General features: G+C 37.0%; 3 protein-coding genes across 5 annotated transcripts; 1 reads left to right on the top strand and 2 right to left on the bottom strand.

The window, feature by feature from the left end:
• The first annotated feature begins 221 nt into the window (after positions 1-221).
• Positions 222-2,431, top strand: aamdc (adipogenesis associated, Mth938 domain containing). Of its 2 annotated transcripts, none has more exons than XM_079374749.1 (4): positions 222-285; positions 618-760; positions 1,101-1,196; positions 2,054-2,431. In XM_079374749.1, exons 2-4 carry the CDS (start codon positions 629-631, stop codon positions 2,192-2,194), a joined length of 369 nt encoding a protein of 122 aa, XP_079230875.1. In that variant the 5' UTR covers positions 222-285; positions 618-628; the 3' UTR covers positions 2,195-2,431. The 2 variants fall into 2 exon arrangements, with proteins under 2 accessions (XP_079230875.1, XP_079230876.1); XM_079374750.1 differs by having other exon boundaries at positions 243-303; positions 2,054-2,425.
• LOC306843320 (integrator complex subunit 4-like) lies at positions 2,377-12,754 on the bottom strand. Of its 2 annotated transcripts, none has more exons than XM_079374726.1 (23): positions 12,635-12,754; positions 11,923-12,120; positions 11,626-11,743; positions 11,308-11,414; positions 10,938-11,141; positions 10,794-10,844; positions 10,141-10,229; positions 9,821-9,941; positions 9,659-9,730; positions 9,407-9,581; positions 9,119-9,324; positions 8,203-8,345; positions 7,999-8,114; positions 7,226-7,359; positions 6,505-6,671; positions 6,321-6,414; positions 5,428-5,508; positions 5,220-5,350; positions 5,079-5,138; positions 4,832-4,991; positions 4,586-4,729; positions 3,990-4,110; positions 2,377-2,670 (listed from the first exon to the last, which is right to left on the bottom strand). In XM_079374726.1, the coding sequence occupies exons 1-23, from the start codon at positions 12,686-12,688 to the stop codon at positions 2,483-2,485; spliced, it is 2,934 nt and encodes a 977-aa protein (XP_079230852.1). In that variant the 5' UTR covers positions 12,689-12,754; the 3' UTR covers positions 2,377-2,482. The 2 variants fall into 2 exon arrangements, with proteins under 2 accessions (XP_079230852.1, XP_079230853.1); XM_079374727.1 differs by having other exon boundaries at positions 11,923-12,117; positions 12,635-12,738.
• A 324-nt stretch (positions 12,755-13,078) lies between these two features.
• LOC306843330 (BTB/POZ domain-containing protein KCTD14-like) lies at positions 13,079-15,674 on the bottom strand. The gene is made up of 2 exons (XM_079374743.1): positions 15,548-15,674; positions 13,079-14,563 (listed from the first exon to the last, which is right to left on the bottom strand). The coding sequence occupies exons 1-2, from the start codon at positions 15,602-15,604 to the stop codon at positions 13,895-13,897; spliced, it is 726 nt and encodes a 241-aa protein (XP_079230869.1). The 5' UTR covers positions 15,605-15,674; the 3' UTR covers positions 13,079-13,894.
• Positions 15,675-17,200: the final 1,526 nt, after the last annotated feature.

Here is a 17,200-nt window from a genome sequence, read left to right as displayed (position 1 = left end):
ACAACAAATCATTGTATTTACAATAGTATACAATATCATAGCTCGAAAACCAATAACAGTACTTCTGATATGACGTTAACACGTGCAATTCTCCTGATATATAATAATAATATTTTATATGTTATATATAAAAAGTCGTGGCAGATCAGTTGAGAGGATGAGTACCATGCTGACTCTAGCTTTTTGTACGTCACTGAACGGCAGCCAATCAACGCAAAGCGCTGGCCACTGACGTACGTGGTGGGTGTGTCCCGCCGTCACGAAGAGAAACACAACACGAGCAAGGTTGAGTTGCAAGCCGAGGCAAGATTATATAATATAAATGAAATACATTTATGAATTATAAAGTTGTTTTTGTTACGATTATAATTTCTGCATGAATAAAAACCTCGTTTAAAGCAGATAAGTCGGGTTTTGTGCTTCGAAGCTGGTTAATCGTTTCTAAATGGTATTTTAGAATAACAAAATGTTTTTTTAAAAAGTCCTGATGGTGCCAAATAGTAATATTTAACCTATTCATGTACTATTGTATTTACATGGCACTCCCAAGGAGCTTTAAAAAACAGCATGGTACTTACTTAATAAATGCATGCGATTTCTCTTCCACTCTCTTACAGGAAAGCTGATCATGTCTTCTCCAGAAATTGCTTCTTTATCCTGGGGCCACATGAAGGTCAAAGGTTGCTCCACACCCTACAAAGACTGTAAAGTGTGGCCGGGTGGCAGCCGAGCCTGGGACTGGCGTGAAACCGGCACAGATGTAAGATGAACACCAGATCACACTGTAAAATCATCCTCAACCTATGACATTATCTTCTTATAATATGATATTGTCATAAACATTGCAATGCATTTGAGCCATTTACCCTTTACATTACAGCAATGCCTAATATCATTTACATTCTTTGATTTCTCAGTGCATAGCAGCAAGATGCATCTACTTATTGTTTTATTACTATTTTAGAAAGCTTTTAAAACTATGAAATTGCAAAAAATAGAAGTATGGGGCTATCTAGTGACCAAAATGTTCTACATATTATCTTGTATTTGAACCAGTCTGCTTGAAATGTTATTTATTAGTGCATCTGTGCTCCTGCCAGCATTATCCAGGCGTCCAACCAGCCGACCTGGAAGAGGTCCTGAGGAAAGGAGTGCAGACGCTGGTGATAGGAAGAGGGATGAGTGAAGCTCTACAGGTAACAACGTGAATTTGCTGATCAACACTGTCCATCATCTGAATATTGCAATCCTTAAAGGATCAGTTTACCCCAAAATTACAATTTGCTGAACATTTACTCACCTTCAGGCCATCCAAGATGTAGATGAGTTTGTCTTTTCATCAGAACAGATTTGGAGAAATGTAGCATTACATGACTTGCTCACCAATGGATGCTCTGCAGTGAATGGGTGCCGTCAGAATGAGTCCAAACAGCTGATAAAAACACAATAATCCACACCATCAATTAACATCTTGAGAATAGAAAAGCTGCGCGTTTGAAAGAAACAAATCCATCAAGATGTTTTTAACTTCAAACCTTCACTTCTGGGTAAAATATGAGTCCATAATACATAATAATGCTCCCTCCAGTGGAAAAAGTCCATCCCTTGTTGATCCACCGATTTATTTGTTTAGAACGGTTTTCGCTAGTAAATGGCGTTTAATCTGTACATATTTCTCTCCTGATTCAGACAAGATTAGTTTTTCACTTGAGGAAGCTTTATTATGGATTATGGTCTCATATTTTCGCCAGAAGCAACAGTTAAAAGTTAAAACATCTTAATGCATTTCTTTCTTACGTACACATAGCTTTTGGTTTCATAAGATGTTAACTGATGGACTGGAGTGGTGTGGATTGTGATGTTTTTATCAGCTGTTTGGACTCTCATTCTGACGGCACCCATTCACTGCAGAGCATCCATTTCTGAGCAAGTGATGCAATGCTAAATTTCTCCAAATCTGTTCTGATATAGAAACAAATTCTGTTTGGTGAGAACATTTTCAGCAGATTCAGCAAATGTTACTTTAAAAAATCTGCTTTTTTTTATGTTTCAGGTGCCTCCATCCACCCTAGATTATGTGAAGAAGCAGGGTGTCGATGTCAGGGTGTTTCAGACCGAGCAGGCTGTTAGAGAATATAATGCTCTGGTGGGACAGGGAACTAAAGTCGGCGGGGTCTTCCACTCCACCTGCTGATCACATCATCAACCAGCTAATTCATTTAATTGGACGTGCCTTACATTACAAATGAACATAGTTTTCGTGGTATATGCTTCTTAATTTGCACTGGTTCTTTTGTTATTTGCTTTATAATCATTAAATTCTTATAGTTTGAATGTAGGCTGAGAAAATACCCCATTATCACACACACCAGTGATACAAATGAACAAAAAAAACATTTATTTCAGATAAAACGTAATTGTGAATACACTTGATTTTGTGTTGGCTGTTATTTTGACATATATACTGCTTGGATTGCTCGGGTCAGCGGCGAGCTGGTTTGGGCATGATGAAGACTTTGACGGGTTTGCTGAGGTGGATTGTGCCCTCGATGCAGCTCTCGCTGGTGGGCAGGCCGTCCATACTCTCGTTCCACGCAGGTTTAGAGGCAGATTGTTTACTGCTGCTGGAGCTGTAGGCCAGAAGCAACCGCACCTCAATCTGACAGGCCTCTGAAAGTAAAAACACCAGTGTTATTTTAGTATCGGTGAGATACTATTATAGTTTTCATTAATAGTTTTTATTTTTATAATTTTAAAGTTTTTACTTAAGATTTTCTTTGCATTTGTGTCTCTTTTTTTATATATGTCTATATAATTTATTCATTTTTATTTCAGTTTTAGTTTGATATTTTAGTACATGAAGTTAAACTAAATACAAATTAAAAATGTTTCATTGGCAAATAGCTGAAAAAATTAATATATATAGTTATACATGTGTGTGTGTGTGTGTATATATATATATATATATATATATGCAAAAAATACAAAAATAGGAACACAAAACTTTAGATTACATTCGACTTTATGCTGTGATTGTTCTCTTATAAAAATGACTGGAATGGTATCAGATGATACTACTATGATAGAAACGTACATGTTAAAGTAGCATGGTATTTACATGGTACTTCAAGCTATTTTGGTAAGTGTAGTATATGAAAATCTTTTTAGTTATGTCTTCCTGCAATTTGTTTGTCAGCATAATCCTAAATTGGTCATTTCCATGCAAAAACAGTAGTGAAAATAATAATAAAGATTATAAATAATTTGAATAACAAGCACTGATGACTTGTGCAAAATGGACCCTTCTCACAGACTGTGATGCCACATTTCCACAGTTATTAACATCGTAAATATTTAAAGTTTTCTTTATATTTTCATTTGAATTTTTTAAAAATAATATAAATTTATAGTACTATACTTTGTGTTTTCTTACATTGGCGTTAAATTACAGAAAGTGTTTCTATAACAACAGCATCTTTCTCTTTTCTGACCTTTTCCTCTTTTTGTAAGGTCATAGAAATGCTATCGTGGACTTTTTCTTTAACTATTGGGGCAAGTGGAAATGCAAAAATTATATTTCATCACTATATTACACAACTATGATGACTTGCGCTTCTGAAAACCCTGGAAATGTAAAAAGGGTCCATAAAGACGAAAATGTATTTAAAAAAAAACATCAATTTTGATTTTCTCCAAGGCAGAAATGTATTCAGCCTCAGTATTCTGCTGGTCACACAGACACTCGCAGATATAAAATAACTCATGCCTTGTTGGACTGGATACAGTTCTATTTATATCTGTGGAACTGTGAAGGGTCCATGCTGTTCGCTGCCAGCAGAGAGGGATTTGTCATGGTGTTTGCAACATTATTTTATTCAAGGACAAAATACAAAGAATAGCTACTGCATAATAATCCTCAACCAAAAATATACAACTGATGTCTTGATGTGCACGTGTCTATTAAGGCACATTTTAGAAAAGACACGTACCTGTCCAGGCAGAATGAGAGAGATAAACCTGCGTGATCAGTCGCACACGTCCAGGTCCTGGGGTCCTGAAATCTCCAGGTTTGGGGTGGATTATGTGAGACTGTCCATCTGGATACAGAACCTGTGGGATGATGAAGAAAAATGAATAATGTGAATCAATTGTGCAAAGATTTTATTAAAGATTTAAAGCAAATATGCGTTAAGCTAACTTGTTATAGCACTTGCATATCATTGCTTTTTTGTTGATTCTGATTGCTTCCATTATCCTCATTTATAAGTCGCTTTGGACAAAAGTGACTGCTAAATGACTAAATGTAAAGGTAAATGTAAAAAAAAATGACTAACATTCATGCAACTGGCAGATGCTTTTATCCAAAGTGAATGCATTCAGGTAAAAGTTTTAACATTTCTTGCATTCATAGAAATCAAACCTATGACCTTAGCATGCATAGGTTGGGATTTAAATGCATCAATCAGAAATTGATTGGATGGGCTAATTTGTCTACAAATGGTTGGAAAGTAATTTTTCTTAGTAAATTGTTCTTAATAACAGTTTTTTTATTTAACTGAAAAGAAATGCGGTTAAAGCTTCTGACCTGCACTTTGACTGTTGTCTGTGGATCTTGTACGTGTTCGAGAGTAGCATCGATGTCTAACGCCACTACCAAGCCTGTGGTGAATTTCAAAGGGTTGTCTGATTCTCCCGTCGGCTCAATAATTGTTGCTGATGCCCTGTGGATCTGACAAACCACAATAAACAGAAAACGAGATATTCCAACAAACATTTGGGAACAAAGAATCTAGAACTTCCTGAAGCTGTTTGTGTGTCAGGATCCACAAACCTGCTCGGGTAGTTTGAGATGGATGAATCTGCTTTGCCGCAGTGTGGTCTGAAGGATTTTAACCAGATCTAGAGGTTTGCAAGCCGTCAGCCTGGGCATCAGCTCCAGGAGTTTCTCCACAAAACTGTCCTGAAAATGTGGCAACTCTGTCATGAAGAGCCTGAGAATGGGAAGACAAGAACATTCAGTGATTCTTCGTACGTAACATCTTATGCACGTATTACACATCATCTTTGACTGTTTTTACCTCTGAAATGACTCCACATCCTGCAGGAACTTCTCACAGACACCAAGTACACGGTCAACCCTGTTATTTGGATGAAGAAAGATGATCAGTTTCAAGACCTGAGATTTTATTGCATCAGAAAGTTTATTAGTAAGTGCTAACCCTCGTTTGGATCGGGCCGTCAGGATGAGCTGTAACGCTTTTGCCTGCAGCCGGACGTTGTGAATAGAGGCGATCTGCTGCGTCTCTAGACCGCTGTACAAGAACTCCAGCTTATAGGTCTCATCCAGGATCTGTCACACATTACAAAGGATTTTTGGTAAAGTTTGGTGAGATGACTCAGGTTCAAATTCATTTCGGTTGGACATACCTGTCGAGCGGCTGTTGAAACTTTGGCGTTCTGTTTAAGACAAAGCGGCACAGCCATGGTCCATAACTTCTCCTGAAGTGCCTGGGTTTAAAAGAAAAAATAAAAGTTATGGATAATATGCCTTATTTTATCAATACAGGTACAAGGGTTTACAAAAGCGCTCAAAGGTTTGTGGTCGGTAAAAAATTTTTAATGACTTAAGTCTCTTATGCACATCTAAGCTGCATTTAGGGGCAGTTGTGGTCTAATGGTTAGAGTCAAACTTGTAACCCGAAGGTCGTGGGTTCGAGTCTCAGGTCCGGCAGGGATTGTAGGTGGGGGGAGTGAATGTCCAGCGCTCTCTCCACCCTCAATACCACGACTGAGGTGAGACCCTTGAGCAAGGCACCAAACCCCCAACTGCTCCCCGGGCGCCGCAGCATTGGCTGCCCACTGCTCCAGGTGTGTGTTCACAGTGTGTGTGTGTTTGTTCACTTCTCACTGCTGTGTGTGTGCACTTGGATGGGTTAAAAGCAGAGCACAAATTCCAAGTATGGGACACCTTTCCTTTCCATTTATTTGATCAAAAATACAGAAAAAACCTGTAATATTGTGAGATGATATTATAATTTAAAATTACTGCTTTCTACTTTAATACATTTTAAAATGCATTTTATTCTTATGATGCAAAGTTGAATTTTTAGCATCATTACTCCAGTCTTCAGTGTCACATGATCCTTTAGAAATCCTTCTAATATTCTGATTTGCTGCTCAAGAAATATTTATCATCATCAATACTGAAAACAGTTGTGCTGCTTCATATTTTTGTGATGCATTTTTTCTGAATTCTTTGATAAATATAGAACGTTCATAAGAACAGCATTTATTTGAAACAGAATTATATTTGTATTCACCTTGGTAAGCAGCAGTTGGCAGTGCAGGTATGTGGCACAGAAATCCGCAGATCCGGCCAACTCTGTCTGCAGCTCCCCCAACCGCTGCAGATCTCTGTATGTTACACAAATCAAAATCATCTTAACAAACACTTTATTAAAAGACCTTAAAATAATACAGTTGTAGTGCATTAAAGGTTCGAACCTGATGGTAAACTCCAGCAGATCCTGAGCACCAGGTGTTTCCAGGTTCTGAAGGGCGCTGACCCGAATGAGGCTGTCCTGAAGGAAGTTCTGTGCCGACTCCAGGCTGCCTGATCCCACGCCGGATGCCTCCAGACCGGAACTAGCAGTCTGCTTTCTGCCCGGCAACTGAGACGAACACCAACGATATGGAAGATAATTACATTTCTAAAACAGAATGATGAATTTTTTTTTTTTTTTTTTTTGGAAGTCACTTCTGCTCACCAAGGCTGCAATAATTTGATCAAAATACAATAAAAATAGTAATATTATTACAATTAAAAAAAACTTTTCTATTTGAATATATTGTAAAATGTAATTTATTCCTGTGTTGCAAAGTTTTTCCAGCATCATCACTGCAGTCTTCAGTGTCACATGATCCTTCAGCAATCACTCTAATATGCTGATTTGCTGCTCAAGAAACATTTCTGATTATCATCAATGTTGAAAACAGTTGTGCTGCTTCATATTTTTTGTGGAAACCGAGATACATTTTCTCAGGATTCTTTTAACTTGATCAATGTCTTTACTGTCACTTTTGATCAATTTAATGCATCACTGCTGAAAAAAGTATTAATTTCTTCCAAAAACATGAATTTAAAAAAAACTTGTGAACGGTAATGTATATTATCCTTAAATAAAAGTGAAAGGCTGGATATGAGGTACGCAGGCAGGTTTCTCACTCGGAGGTGTGGTACCAGGTGGGACAAGCTGTCACGCAGGTATGCATAGTGCCTAAACGTGTGATCCGAGAACAGTGCTGGCATGGTGGGACAGGATTTGGCTGCGTTGAAGACCAGAACTAAAACAGCAATGTCTGAACAAACCCAGGTCAGGAAAACAAGCATTTGAACCAACATATGAATATCTACAGCTCTGAATAGAAGGGAAACAGAAATTATCCAACAGCAAAGTCTGAACAGAAGATAAACACATGAAATCAGATGTTTGGAAATGCCATTTAGTATTCAAAGCAAATTGCTTATGTTGTATTATAATTCATCACTTTTAAGTCACTGTTCACAAAAGTCTAAAACATAAATGTGACCCTGGACCACAAAACCAGTCAGAAGGGTCAATTTATCATAATTGATATTTATACATCATCTGAAATCTGAATAAATAAGCTTTCCATTGATGCATGTTTGTTAGGATAGGACAATATTTGGCCGAGATACAAATATGAAAAAATCTGGAATCTGAGGGTGCAAAAAAAATCACCTTTAAAGCTGTCCAAATGAAGTCCTTGTCAACATATTATTATGTTACTACTTAATATCCTAATGATTTTTGGCATAAAAGAAAAATCAATCATTTCGACCCATACAATGTATTGTTGGCTATTGCTACAAATATACCCGTGCTACTTAAGACTGGTTTTGTGGTCCAGGGTCACCAATGCTATGTTAAAAAGTCACATGCATTAACATGTTATCATGTCAGATGTGCAGGATACAGGCAGGGTCGTCCATGTCTGGTTCTGGGGTGTCGAAATACGGATGTGTGCTCAGCAGCTCAGGGACAATCGGCAGCACCAGGGTCGGGTGTCGAGCACCGAGGAACTTCAAACATCTGGAATGCAGGAGAAAAAAAAATAATAATACTGAGAATGGGGCTGGCTGACAGCAAAAAACGGGCAGGAAAAGCTACTGGAACTCACTTCCAGACCGAGTTGCGGTCGGTCGGGTACTTGGTGAGGTTCTTCAGGAGTTCCACGAGGGCCAGCTGGATGCACTCTTTAGTGGACACATTAGTGTAGCAGAGCAGCTCATGCAGGGCCTCGCGAATGTCCCGTGATGAGTCCTGCAATGAATGGGTAATTAATTGGTCTGATATTATGGCTGAATGGTTTGGGGAAATGTCTAACTGCAATTTTTCTGATAAACATTGTGATTGAAAAAATAAATGCGCTAGGTTTGCCATGCTTGTTTGTAGCCAACAAAACTTTTGATTATATTTAAATATGACTATATACTGATACTAATAGTAATTATTATTATTAGGATCATCATTGTTGTTATTACTTTATAAAAACATTACCAATAAATAAAATATTACTATTGTGATATTTCACTGTAAAACAAAGAACTATAAAAATAATAGTATTTTAGTATAATAGTTACTATAGTATAATAGTAACAACAACAACAATGACTAATAACAATTATTATTGTTGTTGTTGATGCTGTTATTGTTAGGATTATTGTTATTGCTATTGTTATAATTAAGCAAATTAAGAAATATTACCATTGTGATATTTATTGTAAAAAAAAAAAAATATATATATTATTTTATTGTAGCGTACAACTATAAAATTACTATAGGCTACTAATATTTATGTATATAATATTAACTTAATTTATAAATTTTCAAATGCAGAAAACTGCAGAGAGCAAAAACTTTCAGTGCTATGCTTCACTCTTGAAACACACGTTAAGCGTATAATTAAGCGTATATATTTGTTTAATTAATAAAATTATCAAATTGCAGTTTTTGTGATGTGATAAATCACACTAAGCCATACTGCAATTTTGTTGTATTTTGATTAACTGTACAGCAGTCACATATACCAGTACCTCCAGTACTGCGAGGACAGTGTCCAGCTGGTCTTCTCTGAGCGTGATGTGAGTTGAGATTTGCCGCAACACGTGGATGGACTGTAACCGCACCTCCTCGATTTCATCATTAAACATGTCCACCAGGAAGTCAAGACACTTTTCAGCAAAGCTGGTTGAGGATTGGGCGAGGGAACATAGCGCCTCTACTGCAGCAATACGCACCTCTGTGAAAAGTGAGACCAAATGAATAACTAAGTGCTAAAATGTCCTCAAAGATCAATAACGGTAGTGTTTTGAAATACATACCGTACATCTCATCTTCCAAGCCGTGAACAAAAGCCCCACAGGCTCCAGAGTCGATGAGATTTACACCTGAAGTGTCGACTCTCTCTTTAGGAGCATCATCGGCCCATCGCCGTCCAGATGAGAACTCTCCAGAAGCATACAGTTCTTTTGCTCGTTCATGAGCAGTACGTTTCCTCTGAGATAGAATGAGAATTAAGTTCTTGAATTCACGTTTCTTGCATGTTTTTCATCATTTGCTTTGTGTATAAATACCCTGAGATCTGACATCAGCTTCTTGTCTAAAGTCTGCTCCAGAAAATGAGGGCTGACTTGATGCATTGAGCCCTGAGAGAGTGAAACAGTTGGATGGAAAAGTGAGTGGCGAGTCAATAAGAAATGAATCATGTGGTTATGCTACAAACAGCCAACACTCACCAGCAGTTTTGCAGCTTGCACTCTGACTACCCATGAGCCGTCACTGACCATGTGACAGATCTTCCCAAAGGAGTCGTCCACCAGCCGGATCTCCTCATTGGAGGAGGGGATGGGAACAATACTGTTAATGCATAAAGACAAATTAATGTTCAATCCTTCATTCTTGAGTTTCTTGAATTGAAATAACCAGTTCAAACAGTGCATGCTTAGAAAGCAGTAAGTACACAATGGCTGCAGTCAGCATTACCTACTCTTGAAGACTGGATGGGCACATATATCAAAACACAAAGTAAGAAATACAAAAGAGATTGAGTCTCTACCTCTCAGGATAAAGCTGGCTCAGAACCCAAACCATCTGCACCGCTGCCGAACGAACCTGCTCATAATCATCACTCAAGAGCTTACAGGCCTGTCCAGGGGATCAGACATTCATGTAAAAGTTATTTCTTTTGTGATCTCATGCTCAGTGTAATTAAAAATTAAAAACATATTACCATACAGAAGTTTGGAAAGATTTTTTTTTTTTTAAAGAAACTGATCCACACAGCAAGGATGCATTAAATTGTTTAAAAGTGTCAGTAAAGACATTTATGTTACAAAAGATATCTATTTCAAATAAATGCTGTTCTTTTTAACTTTTTATTCATCAAATAATCCTGAAAACAATGGGTTCCACTAAAATATGAAGCGGGACAACTGTTTTCAAAACTGATAATATTTAGAAATGTTTCTTGAGCAGCAAATCAACATATTAGAGTGATTTCTGAAGATCATGTGACACTGAAGACTGGAGTAATGATGCTGAAAATACAGCTTTGCATCATAAGAATAAATTATAGAAAAGAGTTCTAATATTTTACTGTACTTTTGATCAAATAAATGTAGTCTTGGTGAGCAGCTTTCAAAAACAAACAAATCTTACGAACCCTAAACTTTTGAACGGTAGTGTAAGATTATTATAGCTGATATTGACCTGGTTATAAATAGTCTGTTGAATTTTCATCCCTCTTTCATGTAACTGCAGCTGATCGGAGAAAGAAAAACACACAGAAATGCAAGTAAATAAAAGCCACATTTAATGCATCTTAACTTGACATTATTCTACAGAGCTCAGTACCATGGCTTTGATGGCGGCGGTGCGGACGCGAGGGTCCTGGTCCTGGAAGTAGTCGCTGATCAGACTCTGCACGTCCCGTACAGGTGATGTTTGTGCTCCGGCTCCTGCATCAGTCTCTTTACTGAGAGGTATATCAACCGTCCCCAAACAGCCCAGCAGCTGGAGACACTTATTCCTCACTCCGAAATAAGTGCTTGAGAGATGCTGAGGATAAATATGACATGAAAGTAAAATATTTAACATTTATAATAATATATCTGATTCAGAATGATATAAAAATGTTAAATAGCTGATGAAATCAGTTTCGACCATTGTTACTGCCAAAAAGTATGATTTCAGTGTTAGAGGAATGGAAGATTATTACAATCACCTTGCAAGCCACATCTATAAGTCTCTGAATGACAGCGATCTTGTCTGGGAGTTGAGTGCCGATGATCAATAGAGTGTCCAGAAGCTGCGCCAGAACCTGATGAGACTCTAAAACACAGGCAAAATTCTTAGAAAAATCCAATTTCAACACACAATTAACCCAAACTAATCAGCATTGACTGCATTATACAGGACTTGACACTCAGTAGTGAGGAATTATTATTGTTGAGGCATGACATTAAATAAAACAATTGTTTAAATGATAAAATCGTTTATATTAAGTGTCATATTACATTATAATTTTAAATCAAAGACTTACTTTCGTTGTTGAGAGTGTTTATAGCATCATCTACTACGCAGTCTGGAGCAAAGCCCTGGGTTTTCGATAATAAACCCAACAATGAAGCGATCTTCAGCCTGACAGAGTTATCTGACTCCTGTAGACCACATCACCACAAACACATAATTATTAAAAGTAATACATGAACTTACATCATACACACATAAACTGAAATGTGCAAGTGTCTAATTTTTCAATTTATGAGTGGTAAATAATCGATATCAGTATAAAGGAACATGTATTTGCATGTTTCATGAAGCTTGTGTGTTGCGATACCTTGTAGTAATGCTCGAGCAGGATGCGCACGACCCCCTCCACGCTCTCAGCCTCCACAGGTTTCCGTGCGAAATGCAGCAGGTACTGCAGAGCATCTGTGGGGCTGGTGGCTTTGCACAGGTCAATGTGAAGAGCGGCCGATTTACTGGGTTTGGTCAGTCGAAGCTTTTTCGCAGGAACCTCCTCAAGAGTCACCTGCTGCAAAAGAGGTGATCACATGTTCAAAAAACAATAACAACAACATAATAATCTTACAATTACATTGAGAAAAGACTGATATCACTCAAACACAACCACTTATTATTGGAGACTGATTCATTGGTGTTATATATGCTCACAATCTAACAAGAGTTTACTTATCAAACGCATATTAACAGCATTTGCTGGCAACGAGATGTTATTGTTCTCAGGCTCCAATGATAAAAGAAATGGAAAACGACAAAAAGGGACATTTATGTATCATAAGTACAACATATATGTGCATTAAAAAACATATAAAGTGTTTCAACTGACCACTGATTAAAACAGACTTTAAATAATACAACTAATATGCATAAATGGGCTTTTGTTATTACAAAAATAGTTATGCTAAATGCTACATCTGCTTTACCTGTATTCTAAAACTATCATTATAATAATATAATTATATTCTGTGACCAGCACAGTAACATGACAGTTTATAAACAGTATATGCAGTGTTTTATGTGTTCACCTGAGAAACTTTAGAGAATTCCTCATAAACTCGTTTCTTCAGATGAGCTGCCATAGCTGTGTTTATTAAAGCGGCGCTCTTCTTCTTCGCTGTTCAGCGGCGGCTGAAGTTTGCGGCGGAACAGCGACACCTCTTCTTCTTCTTCTTTTGGTGCAATGGCCGGAGTATTCTAGGGGCTTTGGCATTATACATAATACATTTTTAATGTAATAATATTAGAAAAAACCTATTCTGATTTTAATGAGATAACAATACCACTGATATTTTTATTTTTTTTGCTGAGCTTTACCTTTCACTCGTTTCAGTGACTAGAGATGATCTTTTTTAAAGAATTATAACATATACCATATTATATAAGCGGCTATAATAATAATGCGACAGAGAATAATGGACTAGAAGCAACGCATAAAGCAATCTGTAAATATTAGACAATAACGTAATCAATTAAATTTATTTTTGATATTCAAAAAACTTTTTTTTTAAACAGCAATTCTGCAGGAAATGGCACATCACTCTTTCTTAATATTATTTTGCATGATGTGTGTGAGCATCACGTGTCTTGGCAGCAAAACAAACAAACAAAAACATCATGCAGTATAAAGTGAAATTAGATATATTATTTACAAGTAGCACAAATTAGGGAGATTATAATGAATTGGACCTGTTTCCACATTCTTATATAATGCATTGGGGAAGCATGATAAAATGCATAACTTGAATACAATGCAAGTTACTTTGGATAAAAGCATCAACCAAATACATAAAAGTTGCATGCATAAAAAAATTATAAAATTGTACAATTCTCAGATGTTGACCAATTAACAAGCCAAAAACATTCCTTAAGACCTAAAGCTGATTTGAAGGGCAAATTGAGAGCAAATTAAAGGCTGCAGCATCTAAAACTATGCATTTACCTAAATTATGTTCAGTGCATTTCTATACACACAATTTAGTCAAAATAATATTCTGTTGTAATCCAAAGCATGCCACAAATGCTGCTGATAAAAACCCGAACCAGAATATTCCAAATAAAGACACATCCGTGCAGAAGCTATTTTAAGCCAATATTGAGTCAATATTAAACAAGGGTTTAACAGATACTGACAGATAAGAACACCATTGCACATGATTGACAAGGTGGGTCTGCTAAAGGAACAGAAGCTGTTAATGTTAAATTTGTTTGATAAGCTGATTATATAATATATAAAACATTCCTTCACTTTTTAAATCCTCAGGTCATGAGTTTGGGGCTCAAATTCTTCACCACCAAGTGAAAATCAATTTATAGAAGAAGTCATAGCTCTTAAAGAGAAACCTTGTGTCTATGCTGTGTGGTTGGATCTTTACTTTATATCCTTTGGTCTCTATGTCCATTTTGATGCAATCTAACAGATCTTCCACTGACGCGGGAGCTTTCCACGGACCAAAGCTCACCACAGATTCTCTCGGGGTGCCGAGACTGTCAATAGCATCATTGTATCTGGCTAAATCATCTTCTGTCCTCACAACACACACGATTATGTTGGAGTAGCGTGAGGCGATGGCCTCGGCTCTGGCCACCCGCACAATCACCTCCAGGTTTTCTCGATAATTCGGCACACGGGCCAAGAACTGCTGTCTCCCGACTGTCTCTCCGAAGAACTGCGGCGTCTCCTCGATGGCTTTGACAAGAGGTTTGATGTCATAGTAAAGCGCCTCCTTATGCACCTCCTGCAGGTGTTCAGTAGGAAGTTTCTCCGTTCTGAGGTACTCGAGGATGTACCTGAAATAAGTCCCATCGCGGTCTACGAAGTGACGGCCCTCAGAGTCCATCCGTTTGGTTGATCCATTAAACAGGTCCGCCAGTGTGGAGTTTGGGAATTTACGGATGGTTCCCAGCGTGGTGCTGAAGACATGACCTCCAATGTTCAGCTGCACAACTTGGGATTTCTGTGGAGAGAGAAAACATGTCAGTTTTAACAGTTAATATGAATAGCTGATTGAAAGTCACTCTTTGTCATTATTGATACCAACACAACAGATTGTCTCCAAGGTGGAATGATGTAAAGAACAATTAAAGACCAACATGAACTGAAGCAACTTTAAATGCAGACCTTGAGCCAAAAACTCATCACCAAACACCAAGACACTATACGGACAAAAGTGTTGTCTTTAGAACAGAAAAAGGCACTAACAAAACATAATTCAAGTATTTAAAAACTGTATTTCCATCTCTGTTGCAACAGTTTTGGACGTGTCTAAAATGACAGAACCCTTATGTACAAGCCATTGGTGTTTGGTGATGAGTTTTCGGCTCAAGGTCTGCATTTAAAGTCACACCAGAGGTGTTCAGCTGGGTTTCTGCAGACCAGTCAAGTTCTTCCACACTGACTCAATCAATCATGTCTTTCTGAAGCGTGTCTTATACACAGAGGCACTGTCATGTTAGAATAGAAAAGGGTTCCGTCCAAACTGTTGCTATAAAATTAGAAGCACACAATTCCCTAGAAAATCATTATATGCTTTAACATTAAGAGTTGTACTCATAGAAATGACTAAAGTAGTCAAACCTGTTCATTAGAAGGGGGTGATACTCTAGTTGTTTAATCTTTTACCTGCTTCCTCCTTAAGCATACAGTATTATTGGGAAGTAAGTAGTTTCTTGTTACTGGACAAGTATCGTGTAGTAAGTCATGCACAGGATGTTAAAAACAACTCGCGTGTATTTGCTTTACAGGCGGTGGTGAGAACAGCACGAGATGACAGAAACATAATAATCTGTCAAAAAATAAATGAATCTTACAAAAATACATCTCAGGCGATTCAAAAGAATAGCTGAAACACAGAACAGCTGTTACATGAAACAGAGCATTCACGATGAAAATGTTACAATGTGATTCTATTTTGGAACGTGATTGTTTCTTTCTGTCTTACCGACTGCACAGGTGCTGATGACTGTTTCCCAGGCGATTTATAGTCCGGTAAACTCATGATCTTCAGCTAAAACTTCTGGTGTTCACGCAGGTAGCAGCAGCTCAGGCAGTGAATCAGGTGTGTGTGTGTGTGTGTGTGTAACTTTATAAGATCCACCCATGACACACACACACACACACACACACACACACACACACACACACACACTGCTGCATTCTCTTCTAGCTTCAAGAATAAGAATTAACTATTTGTTAAAAACACTGAAAATGGTTCTTAAACGGTTTAATTCAACAGTCCACAGACAAATAGTGGTTTAAACGTGTTTGTTTTGGACATGTACCATTAAAGTACCATTGTATCAAGTATAAAAGAACTATAGTAATCCTTCTGCACCGTGATTCTCATCATAGCACTTTTAGTAACACTTTATTTTAAGGTGTCCTTGTTACACGTTATATGTACTTACTATTATAATAATAACAATCAATTATGCATAATTACATGCAAGTAACCCTAAGCCATACAGTAAGTACATGTAGTTAATTAATATTACTCAGTATTATTTAAAGTGTATAATTACACTGTAACAAGGACAGCTTCATAATAAAGTGTAACCCGCTTTTTTCAGGTTAAGAACTAATAGCCATTAAAATGAAACAAGTGTAATGTTCAACTAAACGCAGATGATGACCTCTACAGCAGTGGTTCTCAACTTGACAACATAAAAGATGACTTCAACTAATTAAAATGAAAAGACAAAAGCATTAAAATAAACAAAAAATCAAGATTTGTTATTGTAATTTGACTTCATTTTAAACGTGTTATTGGTCAATATTAAGTGGCCTTAACTACTAGGTACTTACATCAAAAAATAAGTACAATGTAAAAACACCTTTGCTGCTATTGAGGTGGGATACAGGAAAGGTTAGGGACAGGTTTGGTGGTATGAGTAGGTTTAAGGGTGGGTCAACAGTGTAATTATAAATGTAGTTATAATTACATTAAGGTTTTTAAAAAAAATGTAAAAACACGTACACAACAATGCATTGTAAAAATTAATTTAAAATAAAGTACATAGTTAAAGCCACTTAATATAAAGTGGGTCAGTGTTATTTCCAAACCTAGAAAGTCACAATTTAAACTCAGTGTACATTTTTCTACTTATACCAAGCTCTAAAACATTCCATAAGGCGGTTGAACATATATAATGTACAAGTGTGTGTACATACAGGTCTCCTTAATTATTAACCAGAAAATACACAGCTGGGAAAGTCACATATTGTGCAATGGGGGGCCATGGAGTCAAATATACAAAATTACTCAATACAACATCATATTGTTTATATATTACAGAAGGTTTCCCCCCATCATTTTGCAATTTCATTACAATTAATCACTGCTTCGTAAAATTTAATTTTTAAGTTTATAATAAAAATAGTTTTTAGCAGCTGTCACAACCATCATTGTCATAAAGCTTCTCCTGTTAACATGACTTGCAGGCTGATGCTTCCAACTGCATTCTGCTGGTAACGGTTATGTTTAACATCTTCAGGTAGATTCAGGTACACTCAAATGTGTTAAAAGCTACTAAACCTTTCATGTATTGCAATCATAACGTCTTTACAACATTGCTTGTTTGAAGTGAATGAAAAC

The sequence above is a fragment of the Barbus barbus genome, assembly GCF_936440315.1.
Source record: "Barbus barbus genome assembly, chromosome: 23".
Taxonomy (NCBI): domain Eukaryota; kingdom Metazoa; phylum Chordata; class Actinopteri; order Cypriniformes; family Cyprinidae; genus Barbus; species Barbus barbus.
This window is presented reverse-complemented; position numbering and strand designations above follow the sequence as displayed.